General features: G+C 42.8%; 2 protein-coding genes across 4 annotated transcripts in view; both read left to right on the forward strand.

The window, feature by feature from the left end:
- The window catches only part of Cdc14a (cell division cycle 14A), a 207,385-nt gene that overhangs the window by 14,143 nt on the left and 171,406 nt on the right, over nucleotides 1-21,836 (forward strand). The window lies entirely within an intron of this gene.
- LOC110346566 (leucine-rich repeat-containing protein 37A2-like) lies at nucleotides 833-21,452 on the forward strand. The gene is made up of 2 exons (XM_087213191.1): nucleotides 833-7,566; nucleotides 8,016-21,452. The coding sequence occupies exon 1, from the start codon at nucleotides 938-940 to the stop codon at nucleotides 4,238-4,240; it is 3,303 nt and encodes a 1,100-aa protein (XP_087069317.1). The 5' UTR covers nucleotides 833-937; the 3' UTR covers nucleotides 4,241-7,566; nucleotides 8,016-21,452.

Consider the following 21,836-nt stretch of genomic DNA (forward strand, 5'->3'; position numbering starts at 1 on the left):
AGCTCCAGTTGCCAGGGCTGGACCACTATTTCTGATAGAGCAGTGCTAAACAGTAAGACAGGCCCTGGCCTTGCCTCCACTTTTTTTCTCCACAGAATGTTTTGTTTTGGAAATGTAAGTTTATGTGGCTGGGCTCCTGCCCAGTGTATCAAAGTGGTGTGTGGCTGTTTGAACTGTGTGACCTTTCAGGAATGTTCTGTTAAGCCCTGCCCTCTCACAAGAAGGTTCTGTTAAGCTCTGGACCTTGTCAGAAATGTTCTGTAACACTGTAACACACACACACACACACACACACACACACACACACACACCCCTGCTTCAATGAGCATGCTCACCTACCCTGTGGCTCCCTATATAAGGAGGCTCTCATTTCTGGTAGAGTGCTCAGACTCCTCTACTAAAAGGCTTATCTCTACCTCTTCAACTGACCATCAGATTCTCAAGTCTCCAAAGAATGAGAGCTGTGACCCGGAGTTGCCACACTGAGCAATAAAGCTCAGCTGTGCCTCAGAGCTGTGTTTCGGAGCCACCACCCTGAGTTGTAACACTTGGCTATAGCGCAGAGCTGCTCCTCTCTGCTGCAACACTTCTGAGCATCCCAAGACCAAGCCCTAACTTCCATGGGAAGCTCTTCCCCACCCCACCCAATGGCTAGTGCAGGCCCAAGACCACACGTTGGCATTGCTATGGAGAAGAGGCCCTGCGAAAAGCCACTGTCACCTTTTAAGGGAAAGAGAGTCAGGCCTGGGCACTGATGGGCAGCCCTGAGAAAGGTTTCCTCCACTATGATGTCATACAGAACGGGTGGGGTGTGGCAGAATGTGGGTGAGCACCGTTACCAAGGCACTTGGCACACAGGTGGCTGCCAGAAAGGTTCTAGCAGACTAGGGTCAGCACCCTACTGGCCTAGATCTGTGCGACTGACCCTTGCCCTGTCATGTTTTCGCTTTATTTCTGGGCTACACTGTTGCTGCACTGGCAACAGATGTGCCTGCCCATCCTGGCTGTCCCACAGCCAGGCTGGACCCCATATCGAGTTCACCTGAAGTCTGCGCCCCTAGCAGCTAATAAGCCCTCTTCCCTCGATTCTGATCTCCTGCTTGAATCACTCACTGCTCTTACTCCCCCAGAAGAGCCTGGGGACTTTGTTTACCCGGATTCCTCGGTGCCCACCAAGATGTTGTCTCCACCTCAGAGGTTTGCGGGACAGCTGTCCCCACAGCTGGAAAAGGTTGCCGCCCCACCTCAAGGTCTGCGTGCCAAGCTACCTTGGCGAGAGAGGTTCCAAAAACTGCTTCTGAGGTCTGCAGCTGTTCTCGCAAGGCTCGCCAAGGTGATGCTTCCACCACCAAACCTGATTCTGGGCACAGTTGGACCTTTGGACCCACAGCTTACCAGAACTCCACCGTGGACTGCAGAAGCTAGAGTTCCTCCAGCTGTGCAGATGCCCTCCTCCCAGCCTGCAGACCCAGCTGAGCCTGTCACTCAACCTCCAGTGCCTCAGGAGACGGGAGCTCCAAGTCCTGGTCAGGAGCCCACTCAACATAGCCCATCACACCCGGTTGCAGGCCCACCTTCCCACGTGGATCCCAGCAGCACTGCCGTGCCCTCCACAGGGGCTGCACACTCTCCGTCCCTGCAGAAATCTACAGCTCCTGTAACACAGACTGGGGTGATGCTGCCGTGCCCAGACCAGGTTCAGGCTCAGCATCCAATCCTGACTGAAGTCACCACTCAACCAGCGGAGGTGAAGGCTGTAACTGTGCTAAGTGCACAGAGCAGCACGACACACAAGGACATATGTGAGCTCTGTTCCTGCCAGGAGGAGACCCTGTCTTGCACTGACCTCAGCCCCTTCAGGCTGCACGAGGTGCCTGCCCTCGAGCCCAGTGCCCACAACAGGACCTTCACCATCTTAAATTTCCAAGGACATTCTATTTCTTCCCTTGATAAGAATGTTTGGAGAACATACCAGTGGGTTGAGAAACTAAATCTCAGTGGAAACTTCCTGACTGAATTACGAAAAGACTCCTTTGCAGGCCTGCTGTTCCTGCAGTACTTAGATTTATCCTACAATAAAATACATTCAATTAAAAGAGGGACATTTGACTCACTACCCTTTTTGCAGTTTTTAAATCTTCGTTACAATTTTGTTTCTCAGATCAGCTACGGAACATTTCATGCATGGCACAGGATGCAGTTTTTACATCAAGTAGTCCTCAACAATAACCCTCTGTCAACTATCAAAGATCCATATTTTTTTAAATTACCAGCATTAAAATATCTAGACTTGGGAGCAACATATGTGTCCCCTATAGTGCTGGAGAAGATCCTCACCATGACTCTGGAATTGCAAAAACTGATCTTCCCGAGCCACATAGCCAGCTGCCTCTGCCACGTTAAGAGTGATATCGAGGTGCTGTACCTGACAGTCAAGCTGGGCTGTAACAGCACCCTTCTGTCCGAAACCATGTGGTGCCGTGAGGCACCAGCCATCGGGATTGTGGATGGGAGGCTCTTAAAGGCACTACAGGCCCGGAACAACAGCCCCAGGCCCCAGCTGAGCATAGAGTCTGAGACGTCATCTTCGCAGCAAAGTGTGGCCCCCTGGTCAGGCATCATGAGCGACCAGCTCAAGTTTCATGACCCAAGTGACGTGATCAAAGCCCTCAGCTACGTGGTGCCCTATCTCTCAGAGGGAAACCCAGAGGATGTGCAGTCAGTTCTACTGCCACTCATTGCAAGGCTTTTTCCAAATGCATTCCATGGAGATAACACGGATTCTTTAAAAAAGGATATAAAGAACTCCTCCTTTATCCATGAATCCAAGAAAAACAAATTGGAAGAGCTGAATTTGCTCAGAAATGGGTCAAATGTAGAAATTCAGAAAAAAATGGAGGAGGTTAAGAAGGAAGCAGACACTGTCAGGCGTATACAGCGCAGCATTTTGGATCCCACCTTGGAGCCCCAAATATCTAGAACACTGGGAAGGGCTCCGACACAGGAAAACAGCATGGTGGAGAACCTGAGAGGAAGAAGGCTGCACACAGTGGACAGGGGCCTCAGGGGCCTGAAGGGCACAGGTAAAAGGCTGCTGCAGGACAGGAGGAAGCAGCAGGTCAGGGACAGGCAGGTCACCTGGCCCCTTGCACAAGCAGCCTCGGGGACCCCAGTGTCACGGAACTGGAGCAGCATCATGGGGGCCCCCAGCCCCAGGAACCTGGAGAGATTCTCCATCCTCACAGAAGGACAGAGGGTAGCCAGTCCTTCCTCCCTGCCAGCTCCCTGGCTGGGCAGGTCCCCCACCTCCACCCCTGCCAGAGCCCAGCCTGTGGTGAGAAGCAGGGTGAAAGACTTCACCCACAGCATACGGTTTCTAAACCACGGGCAGGACAGAGTGCTAAGAATGAAGGCAACTCCACCTGCCTGGCAGTCACAAAAGAGTCGTCGCTTGGCTGAAACTCTCTTCCCTGTGTCCCTCAGAACAGCCCAGGCCAACCCGAGGGCACAGCTCACCAAGGGAAATGCACGCAGTGGCCTGAGCCCAGCAAAGAGGCCTGGGTTCCAGGCATGGAGGAGCCTCATGGACTCCCCTCCAGGTGGCTTCCCATCAGCACCAGGGGACCTGAGTGTGTCTGCTGCAGACTCTGCCTCGGGCTCGGCCTTGGCCCCCACACACATCACCTCCCCAGGGCTGCCGTCCCTGGGGGTCGGGTTAGAACCACAGCTGAATCACTTGCTGCAGCCACTCATCCCTGACGACAGCGTGAGATGGTTCATGGCCCAGCTCATCAGCATTTTGAAAATGGACTGCGCTGAGCCCCCCGTGCCCCCCGCCTGTGCCAAGCTCATCTCCATGTCTCGCCACCTGCTGATGCTTCTGACTGAGCAGCGGGAGGCCACGGTGTCCCAGGCCCAGTGGGAGCAGCAGCAGCTGTATTCTGACCCCATGGTCACGGAGGGGACAGAAGCCCATGGCAAGCAGAAGGGACAGCAGATGCCTCGGATGGCCAGAGAACATGTTCTTGAAGGCATGTGTATATACAACTGGATCATTGGGTCATTAGCAGCCCTGGTTATGATACTGATACTTGTCATCATCGCCCTCTGCGTCAGGCACAGAAGAGCCAGAGTGGAAGATCCAGAGGCCGGGTGGAACCCCAGCAAAGAGGCCGAGCCTGCAGAATCAGCCAGTTACAGGGAGAGTAATGATGAGCTAATGGAGGTGCTCACCTACTGACCTCGTCCTGCGAGTGACCAGCAAAGCTTATTTTTCCCTCGTCAATAAAGACGTTCTCATCTCCTATTAAAAAAAAAAAAAAGAAACTGGACATCCTTGTCTTGTTCCTGATTTTAGTGTGAAGGATTTCAGTTTTTGACCATTTAGTATGATGTTGGCTGTTGGTTTTTCGTAGCTGGCTTCTATCAGTTTGAGGTCGAGACCATCTATTCCAATTTTTTGTAGGGTTTTTATCATAAATGCGTGTTGGATTTTGTCAAAAAAAATTCAGATGGGTTCAAAGGGAAAGGACAGTTTCATGGCTCACAAAATTAAAAATTAGCACTTCCATCATGTAGTGGTGGTTCATGCAGTAATGTCACCAAGTCCTGTTCCTATCTCTCTCTTTGCTCAGTCTTTCATAGCTGGCTTTCTCTTTGGATTCTGCTTCATTGCAAAATGGTGGCAAGATTTCTAGATGTTGCCTTTCCTCCCTGTACTGTCACTCAAGAGTGGTTCATCTAGTAGAGTTTGAGATTCATGCTCTCTCCTTAGCTCAAACTGTACTCCCTCTTGATCTCCAACGTGGTCACTGTGACCACTGCTGGAGATAGGGAGGGCATGCTGATTTACCAAGCCTGCCGGAGCCCAGCTCCAGAGCTGAGGTGGAGTGAATGAGGTCAGTGGTGCCACAACAACCAGGTGTGTTGATCCTGGTTGAGAGATGGGTGTTTCAAAGGGAAAATTTGGGTGCTGTTAGAGGAAGAAGAAAGTAGGTGCTAGGGGAGTCAGCCAACACCAGATCCAGCTTCCTTTCTCTTGCAGGTTGTGGACCCTCTCTGTTCCCAACATTGAAGCACCGGTGCTGCATGCACCGGTTTTAATCTCAGCTAGGCAGTATTTTCTTACACCTCCATTCTTTTCTGTTAGTATTTCAGGGGCTGGGGCCATAGCTCATCACTTGCCACAAAACCTCCACCTAGTCTCACGCTCATTCTCATTGCAGCACTAATCTATAAGGAAAGTAGAAGTAATTACACAACCATATCATTTCTACCACTTGCTCATCCTATTCACAAACTTGTCTACACTTGTACTTATTCTTACCTCTTCTCAGATATCATATTTAAGACAGTCCAGTCTGTGTAATCTTAGATTTGAGGTTGACAAACTGCAGCCCTTGAGCATGTCACATGTTTTTGCAAATAAAATTATATGAGGAGACAGCTCTACCCATTTGTTTAAGTATTCAGTCTGGCTCCTTTTTCAATACCATGGCAAAGTTGAGTAGTTGGAGTAGAGATTATGTGTGTAACCTGCAAGGACTATTATATGTCCTTTGAACTATTATATGTCCTTTGAAGTTAAAGATCACTGATCTCTGTCTTAGAACCCAACGCAATCACCTCACACGGTCAAGGCTGATCTCCCTCGTTTTTGACCTTGTTCACTTCCATTTCTTCACATGATTTAGATTTTCCTTCTGTCCTCAGACTGTCTGCATTGGCTACCTCTTCTTTCTTTCACCAGTGTGTTCAAGAATAACAGCGTCAAGCAGAACAGAACAGAACATTCCTTTACTCTTGCAACATTCTCTACTCCATCTTAGCCAAAAGGCTGAGAAGCAATGATCTTTCAGCATCCTCAGACCTTTCCTCATGTCTCATCTTCCCTTCTCATTCCAAGTTGTTTTAAAAAGCACCAGCTATCATGATCGCTTGCATATTCTTCTTTTTTCAGTCACTTCTCAAGCAACTTCAGTTTCACTTCTGTCCTCACTATTTGCTGTTAATTAGTTTTTGAAATCAGTTTAATTAATTAAGCAATTTAGTTAGTTAATGAAAATATTTTTGGGGGAACCACTACATGCCATGATCTGTACTGGGCTCTGAGGACGCAGCCATGAGGATATTGAGAAATTCTTGCTGAATAGAACTTATAATCTAGTAGGGGAAACAGATAATGATCAAAATAAATAAGGAAAGAAGCTGATCATGGTGGTGCATGCCTGTTATCCCAGCCCTTGAGAAGCTGAGGCAGGAGGATCAACACAAATTCAATGCCAGCCTGGGCTACATAGTGAATTCAAGGACAGCCTGGACTACATAGTGAAATGCTGTCTCAAAACAAAACAAAACAAGTTATCCCAATAAGTAAAGAGACAGGTGTGATGGCACATAGCTGTAATCCCATCATTCTGAGGCAGTAAGACCAGAAGTTCACATCCAGCCTGGACAGTTTAACCACTTAGCAAGAACCTGTCTTAAAAAAAAAAAAAAACAAGAGATGTGGCAAAGACCCTGTATTCAGACCTCAGTACCACAAAAAAGTAAGCTCTTCAGTATTTTTGAAAGTGATAGATGGTATGGAGAAAAATCCATGTGTAGTGAGATAGGTGTGCTGGTGGGGATGTGGGGACCACTTTTAGAATGGAGGTCAGAGAAGGACTCACTGAGAAGAAGGTTCGTGAGAAAGGACCCACAGGAAGTGAGCCCTGGCTGGGGAGCATCAAGGGAAAGGGCCAGACGGAGGGTGTGTTTGGGATGTTCCAGCACCGGCAAAGACCAGTATGGCTGGAGTGAGTAAGAATAAAGGGCAGAGTGGGATGAGATGGGTTCAGAGTGTAATAGGGGATGCGTGAGGAGCTGTTGTTTAGGGCCTTGGATGCCATTCTAAACATTTCGGCTTTTTCTCTGAATGATTCAGGACACTACTACTCCAGGGTTCTGAGCCAAGAAACGATGTGATCTGACAGTGTTCTAAAGGGATCCTGCTGGCTGCTTTGAGGGAAGCCAGTTAGGAGACTGTTGTGTTTATTCAGAGATGATGGTGGCTTGGATATAGTGGTGCTTATTGGAGCATTGTTCCAGTTCTGATTATATTTGAAGGCAGAATATGATGCAGATTAGATGTGGTATGTGTTACATAGAGAATAAATCCAAGAATAAATCCAAGGTTTTGGGCTTAAGCCACTGGATAGATGGAATTATTGTAAACTTAGATGAAGAAGATTGTACAAGCAAGTTTTGGAATGAAGACCAGGAATTTATTTGGGGACACACTAAGTTTGAGATGCCCTTGAGACATTCAAGTGCAAATGTCTAGTGTTGAGTTGGATATGTAAGTCAGGAAATCAGTGGGAAAGGTCAAGGTTGGAGATAAACATTTTCCAGTCAGCAAACAGATCACAATTAAAAGCCACAAGACTTAATGAGATCATAAAGAGCATGCTGAGATAAGAAGTATACAGCTCTGAGCTCTGAGGTACTCCAATTTTAAAAAGATGAGGAAGTGAGAAGGGACAGAGGCTAAAGTAAGAGTCAGGGAGACAGCAGGAAAACCAGCAGGTATGGTCCTGGAGAGTGAGGAAAGTGATCAGAAGAGGAGGAAGGGAGGATGGAATTAAATGCTACCAACAGGTCAAGCACAGTGAAGATGTAGACTTCACCACTGGATTTACATATATGGGTGGGGCCAAGGATTTAGCTCAGTGGTTTTGCCCCCTGCTGTGCAAGTGCAAGGACCCAAGTTCAATCCCGGGTACCAAAAAAAAAGAGAGAGAGAAATCACACATATATGGGTCACTGGTGACCTTGTTTTGAACCATTTTGGTGGAATGTGCATATGGAAGCCTGACTGGCATGTGTTCAAGAAAGATGAGCTGAGAGGCACTGGTGACAAGGAAGATAGAAACATTTTAGGAGTTCTGCCACAAAAGGCAGCAGAGAACACCCTAATTAACAAGCTCAGACACCTGCCATTTCTGATTTTGTTTCTCTCTTTTCTTTGACACTAGGCACCATCCTTTCTTCTGGTTTCTCAGACTTTCATCTGCCAGTATGTGCTTCTGTATGCCTGAGGAGTTTATGTGAATCTTTCGTGCACCAAACGGTATCACGCAAGGAAATTAATATCCCTGGGATATTAATTGGCAGATAAATACCTCAGTTCCTTTGCCATTTAGTCGGGCATGTATGAGGGTACTTCTGAAGCTGGTGGTTTTATACCATCACCCAGTGTATCCATGACAAAAAAGCTGCATTGCCCATGGCGTTAGCCAGGCGGGAAGGTGCAATTGCTACTGATTGTCTTCCCTTCCTTGCCCCACCTCCCCACTCCTGGATGGTGTTCTCTGTAACTTGCAAATAAATTCTTTGCAATTGACTCTTTGCTTCATTGAATCCACTTCAATTGAATCCACTTCTGGGGGAACCTAAATTAAGACACTGTATATTCAGATATAATCTAATATTTAATGAGCTCACATGGCTCTCTGTTAATAAACACTAAGTTTATAGTTTACACAATTTGTGATTAAAAGCCTCTTCTTAACACGTAATTTTGGACCAATACTGTCAAGGCATTAGAAAATGGGACGATCTAGACAACTTCCTTTTTGCAAATAATCCCTAGGCTTTTCTTTCTACCTGTGGAAATAAACATATATTTGCCCTTTGCCCCGGGTTCCTGAAACAGAACTTCTAATCTCTTGTGATTTCCAGAGTTATAGGGGTGATAGGAGGATCTTTTATTATGCATAAGCCCCTTTAAACCATATCCAAGTTTATGCTACTAAGGTGACTCTTAGTGGGTCTGCAGGCAGACTCTGGAGGGTGGCTGGTTGCCAGAGAAACCAACCACGTGGAACTTTCAGCCCCACCTCTGGACTTTTAGGGAAAAGGGAGGGATTGAGATTGGGTTCAATTACCTATTTCCACTAACTTGTCAACCATGCTGTCCTAATGGAACCTCCGTAAAACCCCAGTAATGGTGTTCAGAGAGATTACAACTGGTAAACACATGGAGCTGCTGGGAAGGTGATGTGCCCAGAGAGGGCATGGAAATTTCATTCTTTCCTCTATACCTTCCCTGCACCTCTCTTATTAGCTCTTCATAATAGACTAGTAGTGCAACTAAAATGTTTTTCTGAGTCCTCTAAACTATTCTGGCAAATATTGGACACGAGAGAGAGGTTGTAAGAACCCTTGTCTTATAGCTGTTTGGTCAGAAGTACAAGTGGCAACCTGGGTCTTCCGACCTGTATCTGAAGTGGGACAGTCTTGTGGGACTGAGACCTTGATATGTGGGACTGAGTGATTACTCCACACAAATTGTGTCAGAATGGAATTGAATTGCAGGACACCGAGTTGATGTTGGCAGAGCATTGTTTAGTGTGGGAATCGCCTATCACTTTGGTTGGAAGTGTGAGTAGAAACAGTACCAAAACTCAAATTCTTAAAAAAAAAAATCTTTGTTTCCTGAATTTGGAAGGCATTAGCACACTATGTGCATTGCTGGGTATGGGGCTGAGAGCGAAGGTTTAATTTCATACATTAATTTTGCATCTGTGATCTCTAGTCATGTAAAGTCCAGGAAATTATTAATGAGAGTAATGCTCTGGGTTCTTAAGTGATTTTGCTTTTAGAACACTTTATGAGCATTAATTATTCAGCCTAGAGTCTGTGAGGTAGACAGATGATGGTTGGAATAGTTACTTAACTCCTCAGGAGAGACGGTGATTTTTCCCAATGCAACACACTCAATCTCAATTAAAATATGAGACTTCTTTATAAGTATGTAAAACATACTGAACACACTCTGTTTTTTTATACATACTTCCCTTCTCTCTATTCCTGTAGAACTAAATATGTTATACTTCTAAAATTCTCTGAGAGCCTGCCCATTTTAATTGTGGAGAATTTTGCAACAGGAGTTGAGCCTTGACTATTGCATCACCTCTCTGTCCTCTCAGTGTTTCAGTTTTGGTGTCTAGAACATCTTCTCATTTTCTCCAAGAATACCTCTTTTTAGCCTGGGCCAGTGGCCCATGCCTGTAATCCTTGTACTCTGGGAGGCTGAGACAGGAGGATCGTGAGTTTAAGCCCAGCTTGGGTAACTTAGTGAGACCCTGTCTCAAAATAAAAAATTAAATTAAAAACAGCTGAGTATGTAACTAGGTATGTGACTCAGTGCAAAGTCCCTGGGTTAAATAATTCAGAGTACTGAGAAAAAAAAAGTACTTTCTTTACTCACATCTTTAAGTATTGATATGGTTAGTTCGGGTTTTGCTCATTTTTTTCTTCCATGTACTCTTCCTTGGGGAGAGCTTTTATTGAAAGGTATGTATATAATGTTCACCATGTGCTAGGCAGCCCTTTACAAACAAAATGGTTTCATTTTTGTGTTCACTTTCCTCATTGTGACAAAATACGCAAGAAAATCAACTTAGAAGGAGGAAAGGTTTATTTTTGGCTCATGGTTTCAGAGGTATTAGTCCATTGTTGGGTGGCTCCATTGCTTGACAACTGGGAGTATATGCTGAAGGGTCCTGCTCACTCACTCTTCACTCACTGTAGTGGGTGAGAGAGAGAGAGAGAGAGAGAGGAGAGAGAGAGAGAGAGAGAGAGCAACCATCTGGTCCCTCAGCCTACTAGATGGTGCTACTCACACATTCTGGTGAGCCTTCCTATCAGTTTGCTGTCTCACATGCCAGCGGCTTCTGGACCCCCTCCCATACATCTGGAAGTGTGCTGTACTAATTTAATGGCTATTGACAACCAAGATTAACATCACAATCTCCATGATGTAATGAGGTAGGTCTTGTTACTATTCCCATTTTATAGACTAGGAAATTGAGGCACAGAGAAGGTCCACCACTAGTAAGTAGTGGGGCCAGGACTTGGACTCAGGTTGTCTCAGAAGCAGTGTTATTTATCACCTCATTATTTTCTGCAGTGTAGACTGTGCCTGTTCTTTGGAGAATCTCAAACCTGCCTGTCAAGCCCATTTGCCTCTTGTGAGCAGCAGATCTGTACATGCAAGTGCATACTTTATACATATTTCCATCTCATTGTCCAGGAAGTACTTCCAATTGTACAAAACACAAACAGAGCTCCTTTGACTCCTTCTCTGCATGAATATCCTGTATCTCTCTTTTAGAAAATGGAATCACAGTCCAGCCAATGAAAGAGTCATAATTCTGGAGTTAACCTTGGCTCCCTATTTTCCTCTCAACTTTTATCTTCATGCTTGTTACTTCTTTTCTGATCACTGAGTAGCAGGGATTCCAGCATGTGCATAAGCCATGTTCACCACTGTGATTTATACATGCTTGGGCATATCTGATGAACTCATAGGGAACTCACTTGCATCTCTGACTCATAACACGGTGTGCAATATACTATTGTTGAAAAACAATTTTTTTTTTTGGTCCTGGGTATTGACTTCATCCTGCAGACCAAGAGTAGGCAGTGGACACCTAGTCAATTTCCCAGGATGTGAGGGAAGAGTTTACTCAAATAAGCCCTCTCCCTGAGACCTCCTCCCTCCCTTTAATATAACAGTGGAGGAATTCCAACTGGACCAAAGTCTTCCCTACAGATTGAAGCACAAGTGAAAGATTTGCAGCTCTTGGCTATGCAGAAATCTAGGGGAAGGAATGGTGTTTACCTTGAGAACAAAAGTAAAAGGATTCAGGATACATTATGAACACAGAACAGGCAAACTGTGTGGAGCGATTACCTTGGTGGGGAAAATAAAGATGATTTTTGTGTGTGTGATACCAGAGTTGAACCCAGAGCCTTCACACTGAGCTACATCCCAGGTCCTTTTTTTGTTTTTTGTTTTGAGACAGGATCTCACTAAGTTCCTCAGTTGCCCAGGGTGGGATCCGACTTGTTATCCTCCTGCCTCAGCCTCCCAGTGCTGAGATTACAGTCACTGTATGTAGCTAAAGAAGACCTTTTACTTGGTGTTGTTTTGGCAACTGTATAAGTGGTGGTAGTATGTGCAGACCTAGAGCTTGCTGCAGGAGCAAGACGTCTTTAGAGGTAGAAAAGTTCTGGCCAGGAGCAATTAAAGTGCTAGGAAATGGTTGAGTCAGCTTGGTAAATCATGGGTTTTCTTGTCAAACTGTGTGCGTGTGTGTGTGTGTGTGTGTGTGTGTGTGTGTGTGTGACTGTAGTAGGCAAGTGGATAATACTTAGGTTAATGATGCTCTAGGAACTAACATCACTTTCAGAGGAATGCTGTAAAGGGCAGTGGTGAGGCAAAGGCCCTTGGGAAAACATGATCAAGCAAACTGTGTAAGCACACCAAGGAAGACTTCCCAGGACACAGACAGTTGTGTCAGGTGAGAGTTGTGTCTGCACACTGGTGTTTCCTCCCTCACAGGCAGTGGGCAAGCCTGCGACTGACTGTCTCTCTAGGGACTCCAGGGCACATGTCACCTATCATAGCCACTCTCATTTTTCCTCTCTTCCTTCTCTTTTTTTAAACCTTAAGACCAAACAATGTGCTCTCTAAGAACCCAAGTAATTGTATCACTCATGGAAATTCCTTACTTATAAAAGTTTAAAAAAAATATTTTTTAGAAATCAACTTCTCACATATCCCAAATTACTTTTGTTAATGAAAATTAATGAAGTAATTCTTATATATTGTATTTTCTATATTTGTTTAGAGTCCTTTTATTAAAAATAATCACTTTTTTGGGGGGGGTTGGAATACACATTGTTCTATACAGTTTTATCTTCCATATGTGCAAAACAAATTTCAGGAATCTCAGCTAATTCTTTCCCTTATGTCACTAATTATGTTCTACAAAAATTGGCCAAGTTCTCTTTTGTTTTTTTTTTTAATGGTGAGAGGTAAAAAGAAAGATTTATTAACTGGTGTTTAGTCTATATTCCTGTTCCAGTTCTGCTTCTTAGGGGATTAGTGGAAAGACTTTCAATCTATTTAGGAGAACTTTAAGGGCTGGAGTATAGCTCAGTGATAGAGCACTTGCTTAGTGTGCATGAGGCCCTGGGTTTGGTTCACAGCAACACACACACACGCATGCACGCACGCACGCACGCACAGAGTAATACAATTAGTTTAGGTACTTTGCAGAATCTGGCAATCTAAAAATCCTCATCTGATAGGGCTGGCCCCACTTAATATAATTTGTTTTCTTGCCCCATTGTCCTCTGGGTGAAATCTAAAAATTATAACCTAACTTATTAAGGTCCTTTTTTCTCTCCTTCCTCTTCTATGCTGGAGCCAAATGGAATAACTTCAAATCTTGAACTAGCTTTTCTATTACTTCCCAGCCTATGTTCATACTGTTCCCCTAGCTTGGAACTGTTCCCTTGTGTCTTCTTCCTTCACACTTTCGCTGCCGCTTGGCTCACTCAGCAATCAGAATAAGTCCACCTGGCTAAGTCCTATCTCACCAACCTCCGAGTCTGTGCAAGGATTCCTGGGGAGCCTCTACTTGCTCCTCAGTACTGCTGCATCTCACCCACACTTGCCAGTGCTCTGAGCCTGACTGCTTATCCATAGCCCTTTCCAGAATATAAATCTTTAAGATCAGGAATTCTCTTCTCCATTGCAATCCTAGTATCCAGCACAGTGCCAAGCAAATAGTGGACAGCAAATATTTGCTGAATATATGCACTGATAGAAAGGAAATGCATACTGATGTTATGTGAAATGAAACAAGTATGAAGAGAAATATTTTACCTAAAATATGTGTATTTTAACCTACATAGAAATTATTTTTTGTGCATTATGTTGTTCATATCACTGTTATTCTATATTAACAAACACAAATTATACTTCAGATATACTCTGAAGAATAATAGATTCCTCATATAGAAAGGCTTAATGCACAAAATATTTAAAGTGCAGTTCTCCTCCACCTCACCCCTGTGTGTATCAAATAAAATAATTGGTGTTGCTAATAACAACAAGAACAAACAGCAGGATTCTGTTAAATAATAGTATAGTATTTTTGATTGGAAATGTGGAAATCAAAGGTCTCCTGTTACTGAAAACATTATTTTTCCCTGGAGTTTTCACAGGAATAAGGCACCGGAAAATATATAGCGTTCCAAAGGTGCCTCAAGGGTCACCATGGAAACCACAGGGAACAACATTTGTGTCCCTGGCTTCTGGAACAGAAGCAATGAAAGAAAATGAACCAGAGCTGTGAAATTAGGATCCACTGAGGAAGCTGAATGAGGCTTTTGGGCCTGATCACGCCTTCGAGAAAGGTGTCACAGTCAGGGACAATCAGAAATGAAAGATGACATTAATGTGCACCCTGTGGAGTTATCTTCAGTTGAGAAGAAGAACCACTCTGGGAGTCTGTAGTTCACTTATATTGTTACCTATGAGTAAGTTAAATAATATCTAGATCCAGGTAGATGTAATCATGTGAGGCTCTTAAAAATTAGATTTTAGAAATAGTTTTGTATTTTTTTTTTTTTTGGTACCAGGAGTCGAACTCAAGATCTTGTGCTTGCCAGGCATGCTTTAACAATAACAAATATTTGAATACTCTGATATTACAGCATTATACTCATTTAATTCTACTGAAATTTTTATGAATTAGAAATTATCATAATCTCTATTTAATAACAGAGGATACTAAATTCAAAATGAGGTATACTGCTAGTGGAAGAGTGTTTTCTGGGCTTCTGCTTATAAGTCCAGGATTTTCCCCACTATCCCAGGCCACAAACAGACTAATTCAGGTATCTAGATGATTTACCTATATTAATCTCCCAAACTTTAATTATTCACTTTTATTCATTTTTAAATTATTTGTTGAGTATCTGTTCTGTGTCAGTTTTTCTTATCTTTAAAGTGAGAATAGTAGTATTACAGTTCCTACATCATAGTTGACTGATGTGAGAACTGAGATATAAATTGCTATGCTTGGTCTTTTACTTTTGTTTTATTTTTTTGGTACTGGGGATCAAACTCAGGACCTTGTGCTTGTGAGGCAGGCGCTGTGCCACTGAACTACATCCCAGGGCCACCCTGTGCTTGGTTTTTTTTTGCTTTGGGGGCTGTTTTTTTTTTTGGTACTGGGGATCGAACTTGGGTCCTTGCACTTGCACAGCAGCTGGCGAAACCACTGAGCTAAATCCCTGGCCTCTATGCTTGATTTTTAATAAAATTTAGCCACTCAGCTGGATGCAGTGCCGCACACCTATAATCCTAGCACTTGGGATGCTGAAGCAGGAGGACTGCTGCAAGTTCAAGGCCAGCCAAGGCTACATAGTGAGTTCAAGGCCAGCCTGAAGTGCATGCCTAGATTTTGTCTCCAAAAAAGCAAAACAAACCAAAAAACCACCTTAGCTACTAACTGTTACTCTTTTTCTCATAGAAATATGTAGTGTACAGTAGAGACTTGTATTAAATGTACATTTGGGAGTGAACATTTGAAACTTGAGATTCCAGTGTGTGGCTCACTAGTGATAGTTCTCAGCATAGTGATGGGGAGGTAGTCATAGCTGAGGTGGTGATGGCAGGTGAGGAAATATATGTATATTTGTTTGTGTGTTTGTTTTGGTGGCACTGGAGATTGAACCTAGGGCCTTTGCGTGGAGCTACATTCCCAGCCCTTTTATTTCTATTTTGAGACAGGTCTCACTAATTCACTAAATTGCCCGTGCTGGGCTTGAACTTGCGATTTTCCTGCTCCACCACCCACCCCTTCGAAGAATTTTGGGTTTACAGTTGTGGGCCACCAGGCATGGATTATTATTATTTTTTTTGGATGAAAAAAGTTCACTTCAAAATAAATGCAGATGGATACATTCTGTAAAATTTAAAAAATGCATTGAATTGTTAGGCTATTTGAAAAATTAGCATACTGGACAATAAATTGACTACTAATGGTCATGAATCTTTCTTTCCTTCTTTCTTCCTTTTAATTTTTATATTGTTTGTGGTATTGGAGATTGAACCCAGGGCCTCATATATGCCAGGCAAGCACTCTACCAGTGAGCTACAGCCCAGTCCATGAATCTGTCTTTTACCTTCTACATCTGCATCATTCTTTGTTGGTTGCATTCGGGAAGAAGGAGGTGACTATGAATTAACTTGTTAGAAGTGGCGATCACTGGGCTGGGGATGTAGCTCTGTGATAGTGCACCTGCCCAGCTTGTGTGACTCCTAGGTTCCATCCCCAGCTCGCATCCTCCAAAGAATTAATGTTCACTAAACCAGTATTTCTTAAACCACAGTTTGTAGAATGCTACTACACTATTAATAAATCACAGTGGTGGAAAAACAATCAGCAATTTTTTTGTAGTGCTGGGAATTGAACACAGGGCCTCATGCATATAATTCAAATTTTAATAGAAGCCAATGAGAACAATAGCAAAGGGGGACATTATATCTGTTATTGTTTCATTCCAAGCTTAAAGTATTCCAGTATTTTCTCTAAATGTTTTGAAGAAAATAGTTATAGATGCTATGCATATGTTATTGACACTTTATTATCTTAAAAATGTAAGACCAATAAACTAAACAATGAAAGATAATTTAGGAAAAAATTAAGAGAAAGCTCTTTGTACTAGGGCAAATAATGAATACTGGTCTTATTTCTACCACCAACCAATCACATGACTTTAGAAAATCTGTTATTCACTACAAACCTCAGTTTCTTCTTTTTTCCTTCTATTTTGCTGCATAATCTTTAACAAATAAAAGCTCAGAGAAGCTCTGAGTAATCACACCCCCTCTCCCTGCCCAGGTCAGGCCTCTGCTAAATTCCCTGGGCACTGTGGAGTTTGAAAATTCTAACTAGCTGGTCTTTTGGGTTCCTTCTGGTTCTTCTTTGATTGTGTTTTTCCTGTTGTTCTTTGAGACAGGATCTCACTATGTAGCCTAGGCAGGCCTCTAATCAAGATCTACCTCCCAAGGGCTGGATGGTTTGGAATTCTTAAACCCGTATTTGTGTGATGCTGGTTCAGGCCAAGGTGTTAGCTGGTTGGTTATGAGCCACACTATCTATATATTTTTGGTATCTGGTTCCACTGTAATAATCTTTTTGCATATATATTTTATTTTATTATTATTATTTTTTTGCTGTGCTGGGAGTCAAACCCAAGCCTTTGAGTACACTAGGCAAAAATGGTCCAACACTGAGTTACATAGCTGTTTATACATTTTACTGAAAGCTGCTTTAGATTAGTTTTGGCATCAGACAAGGAATTAACTATCAAAATGTAAACAATTCAAGTTGCAGTGAACTCCAAATTACTTAGCAGTATACATTTCTACTGCTTCTTGTCTCCTACTCAATCTGAAATTAATTTCCAGAAAGAATTCAGAGCATATATTCTATATTTTCTTTTTTTTGCTTAATTTGTCATCACTACTGAACAAGTACATTCTAATGATATATTCTAACGGGAAATGATAAATCTATCTATGTATCTATCTATCTATCTATCTATTTATTTATTTATTTATTTGGTACCGGAGATTGAACTCAGGACCTTGCGCTTGCGAGGCTAGCGCAGAGAAATGATAATTTTAAAAGAACAGAATATGTAAATCTCACAGCTGTCAGGTCTTTGACTATCTTGTGCTCATTTTTCCTTGCCTTCTTCCAGTGAGAGAATATTTTCCTTGTAGCTAAGTGAGAGAAGTTCTTTTATGTTTACATTGTTTTTGCTCCCATCTGAATCTACCACCAGTTTTTTTTTGTATTTTTTAAAAAAATTTTTTCTGATCTCAGAACTGGTCACACCAGGTCACCATGGGCCTGCATTGCATTCTGGGACGCACTTTATGAGAAGCTGGGCAAACTGAAGAAACTGGACTGGAAAGTGAGGAGGCTTGAACCTGTGTGATGCAAGAAGAGGTTGAGAGCATGAAGATTTTAATCCGGGGTACTCTAAGGGGAAGGGGTGGTCAAGGGAGCTGCTTTGCAGTTTTGAAGAGTTGTTATGCGTGAGACTGACTAGGAGTCTTAGGCACAGCCTCAAGGGGAAGAATTACACCTGGAGGGTGCTGACGTCATCTGGAGCTGTCTCTGGTACAGTTTTCTAGCTCTGCAGGTGCTCAAACCCAAGCTGCTTTTTGAGGCTGCGCTTAAAAGATAGTTGCGTTAAACTTAAATGTTGTTTTATAACTCAGGATATTTTTTATACTTACCTGCTGGATCTCTGCATGTAACATTCTCTCCCTTTTCTGTAGTTGGATGATGTCTTAAACCTCTTACTATTTTCTTTATGTGTAATACACCTTTCTTTGCTGTTGCTTAAATGAAAGTCCATTCCTTACATTTATATTAAGTTGGGTGGTTGGAAAAGAGTTTCTTCCATTATCTTTCTTCATAAAATGTAAAAGCATGCCTTTATTATGAAACTACAACACCTAGGAACCTTGACCTCATGATAGTTGAGGGAATAATGTGTTTTATGATCTCATTAGCACCTCGGTATGTATGTGGGTGCTGCATGTGCACTGTCTTGTTCACATTTTTCTTCTAGAATTTTAAAATACTTTTACATTGTGTGGTTTTGAGAGATTCGATTGTACTGACATTTACTTTTCTTTAATGTAACATTAAAAAGATTACTTATAGCAATTTGTTACATTAAAATTTTTACTATAATATTCATACGATAAATATGTTAAGCAAAAACTTTTAAATTTTCATTTATCATAAGGATTTCTATGTGTTACGTTGCAGTTCATCCCTCATCACCAACATAGGATTCTATGAAAAAAATAAATGAATTTTGTAAATTCATTTTAGAAAATAACACCAGAGTATTCAGTTAAGTTTGGCTTCTCTGAAAATGTAGACTTGGAGCTCTTTTCATGAGGTTGTTTATGAAATTCAGAATGTATGCACTGAATGAGAATTCAAACTTCTATTTTTTGAAGACAATTTTATGATGGTAGTGATCAAACCCAACACTCTACCACGGAGCTACACCCTTAGCCCTCTACTTCTATTTTTTGAGACATGGCCTCGCTGACTAGTTTAGGGGGTCTTGAACTCACTATGTAGCTCAGGGTAGTCTCCAACTTGAGACAATCCTCCTGTCTTGGCTTCCTGAGGGGTGTAGCACCATGCCTAGCCCCTACTTTTTTTTTCATTATATACAAAAAGTTTATTTTAGAAGTCACATACTTTAAAAATAACATGTAAGTTCTCATTCATATAGGATTATTATTCATCTTTTGAATGCTAGGGTGTTATGTGGTACAATTAATAAGGTAAGAATACCAAGTCCATATTCTTGGCATTTACAATAGCTCAAAATAATTAATGGGACTTTTGAAAGGAAAAACAAAAGAAACTATTTTGGAAACATACAGAATATCTTGTAAATGTTAAGTCTTGGAACTACAAAGCTGTTGCTAGGACTAGTCTAAAAACTGAAAAGCAGGCTTTATTATTTTATGAACAACTAAAGATGATTCAATGGAACCTGCATCAGGAGCTCAGTGTGGTTACTAGAGAAATGTAAATCTGCTTTAGTTTCATACTTTGAAAGCAACAGGGAAGGCAAAAAAGAAGTGGGGTTTTGGTTGGTAGAACTGGTACCTTTGTTCATATTCAGCAGCTTTCTTTTAATCTCATGTAAGTGGCATCCACAGATGGCCAAGATCAAATATGAATGTTAGAGAATCAGGATGCAAGATAAAACTGTAAATATACCCTCACTATGGACAAAAAATATAGTTCCGTGGAAATCTGCCAAAGCCCTTTAACATGGCAAGAATGCTTAAAATGTTAGCCCCTACTTTTAATGCACTTTTTTCTAGTACAAGACTTAGACAAAAAAATTCTTAGAGAACTTGAGTTTAGATTCTACAAGACTTTTAAATAAGCAACTTTGCAAATAGATTTTCATCACTGGATTTATATGTTTTTTGAGAGATTCATACACTTTGTTTTCCTACATTTTTCACATAAAAATCTCAATTAGAATTCTTTCAATAATGATTTGAATTGGCCAACATGTTTGTTGACATTAAGATTTGGGAGAGTAAACATCAGGTAAAATTCCACTGAGCTTGGACAATATATTTGAGAGCTGGATTGCATCTCCACAGAGTTTACTGCTCATTACACTTATCTTTTCAGAACTTTTACAACTTTAAAAACTTTTAAGATATTTTTCTTCATTATATGAAAATGAGGGGATGTTAGCAGGTGCTTTTAGTAGTTCTTTCAGCTTTACGTGACTCTGAGGTTAGAGTTTAAAGATTTAGATGTTAGTATAAAACAGTGTTGTTTTTAACTGTTTTACAAGGACATATTTGGTTAGAATAACTGAGATGCTCTGAATAATTTTTCTGAATATAAAAGTAATATTAGTTTATCGTTTTTGCGCCTGATTAGCCTTTGAAGAGACCCCAAAAGCAGGCTAATGGCCAAAGACACTGAGTTGAGCTTCACTCCCTGAAAGTCAGTCAGTCCCCTCCTCGGGTGTGCGTCCCCTTTTTTCCTAGAAAGAAGCCACAGCGAAGAAAAAGGCGGGTACTAACCGGTTCCGGAGGAGCCCTCAGAGCGCATGCTCTCTGGTAGTGGGGCTGTAGCGCCATTTTCGTATGAAGAGCTGAGGGCTAATTAGGCAGGTCCAGGGGACACCCGCTTTAAAGTTGTTCAAACTGAAGGAAAGAGCCATGCTTGGAAACGAGTCAAAGGCCTTTTTGCAAGGGGCCCCACCTCCCTGCAGCGCTGTAGCTGCGACTACGCAAAGAAATTCTTTTGGGCTAATTTCCCTTGGGGACATATTTTTTCCTCCTCTTCCTCCACCCAGGGTGGACTATAGCGGTCCCGCCCTCGCCCACTCAGGGCCAGAGCAAATATAAAGATCAGGAATTTGTGATGATTTTGTGCTCACAGTGGTGGCCCAAAGGAGAGGCCAGGAACTGATGGGAAGGAATCTCCCCCACTACCGTGAGAACAAAGCCCGAGTTCTATCAGATCTAATTTGTGTAGAGAAAATCAGCCCGTGGACGTTTGGGCTAAGAGGTAGCCCCCCCCCCTTTCTCTTTCAAACAAAGTTACATGTTGGGAGCAATGCTACATAATTCTAGGGAAAAATCATGTGGTTGCCTAGTTCTCTGCCTACAGCCAAGCTACAGAATAACTCCAGTTTGGCCTCCGGTCACAACTGAGACTTCAGTGATCCAGTGATGCTGTGATTCTCCAGGACAAGCAACATCCTGGGAGAACAAACATCTGCACAGTTCCTCATTGTTCTTGGACTGATTAACATCTTGTTTGCCGGAGATGTACTGAACTCTCTGCAAGCCTTCCGTTACACCTTGTTTATCCCAATGCGAACTATTGAACTCTCTGCAAGTCATTTGTTACATTTGTTTCTCCCGATGTACTGAATAAAAGGTGTGGTAAGCTGGGGGCTTTTGTCTTTGCTGCCCAGAGCAGCACTGATCAGACCCAAAGCTCAGCTTCTTCTCAGTCTCATTCTCTACCTTTCCTGTAATTCGCCGTGTGCTGCCGTGGCTCGCAGGAGCCCAGGACTCATTGCAGAAGTTCTGGTAACGTCCCCATCCCCTGTCCCCTACAGTTACAGAGCCTTTAGTGGGCGGGTTTGGGGATGGTTAAAGGTTAGCTGGAGATAGGGCGTGAAGAGCTGAGCTTTCTAAGTGTGTGCGCGCGCGCCCACACAAAAGTTTAGAAGAACACGGGTGAGTGGGGCGCGAGAGAAAGACGGAAAGAAACAGGAAAAAAATCTGGAGAGGGAGAGGACTGTAGGGGCAGGAGAGGAAGGAGGACCCGCGACATCCACTCTCAGCCCCACCGTTTCATTCATAAGTTCCAGGCGTGCAGGCCCCGCCCGGC

Source organism: Heterocephalus glaber, unplaced genomic scaffold (assembly GCF_053883595.1).
Source record: "Heterocephalus glaber isolate CG9 unplaced genomic scaffold, H.glaber_assembly_v1.0 deba00001442, whole genome shotgun sequence".
In the NCBI taxonomy this organism is placed as follows: Eukaryota; Metazoa; Chordata; class Mammalia; order Rodentia; family Bathyergidae; genus Heterocephalus; species Heterocephalus glaber.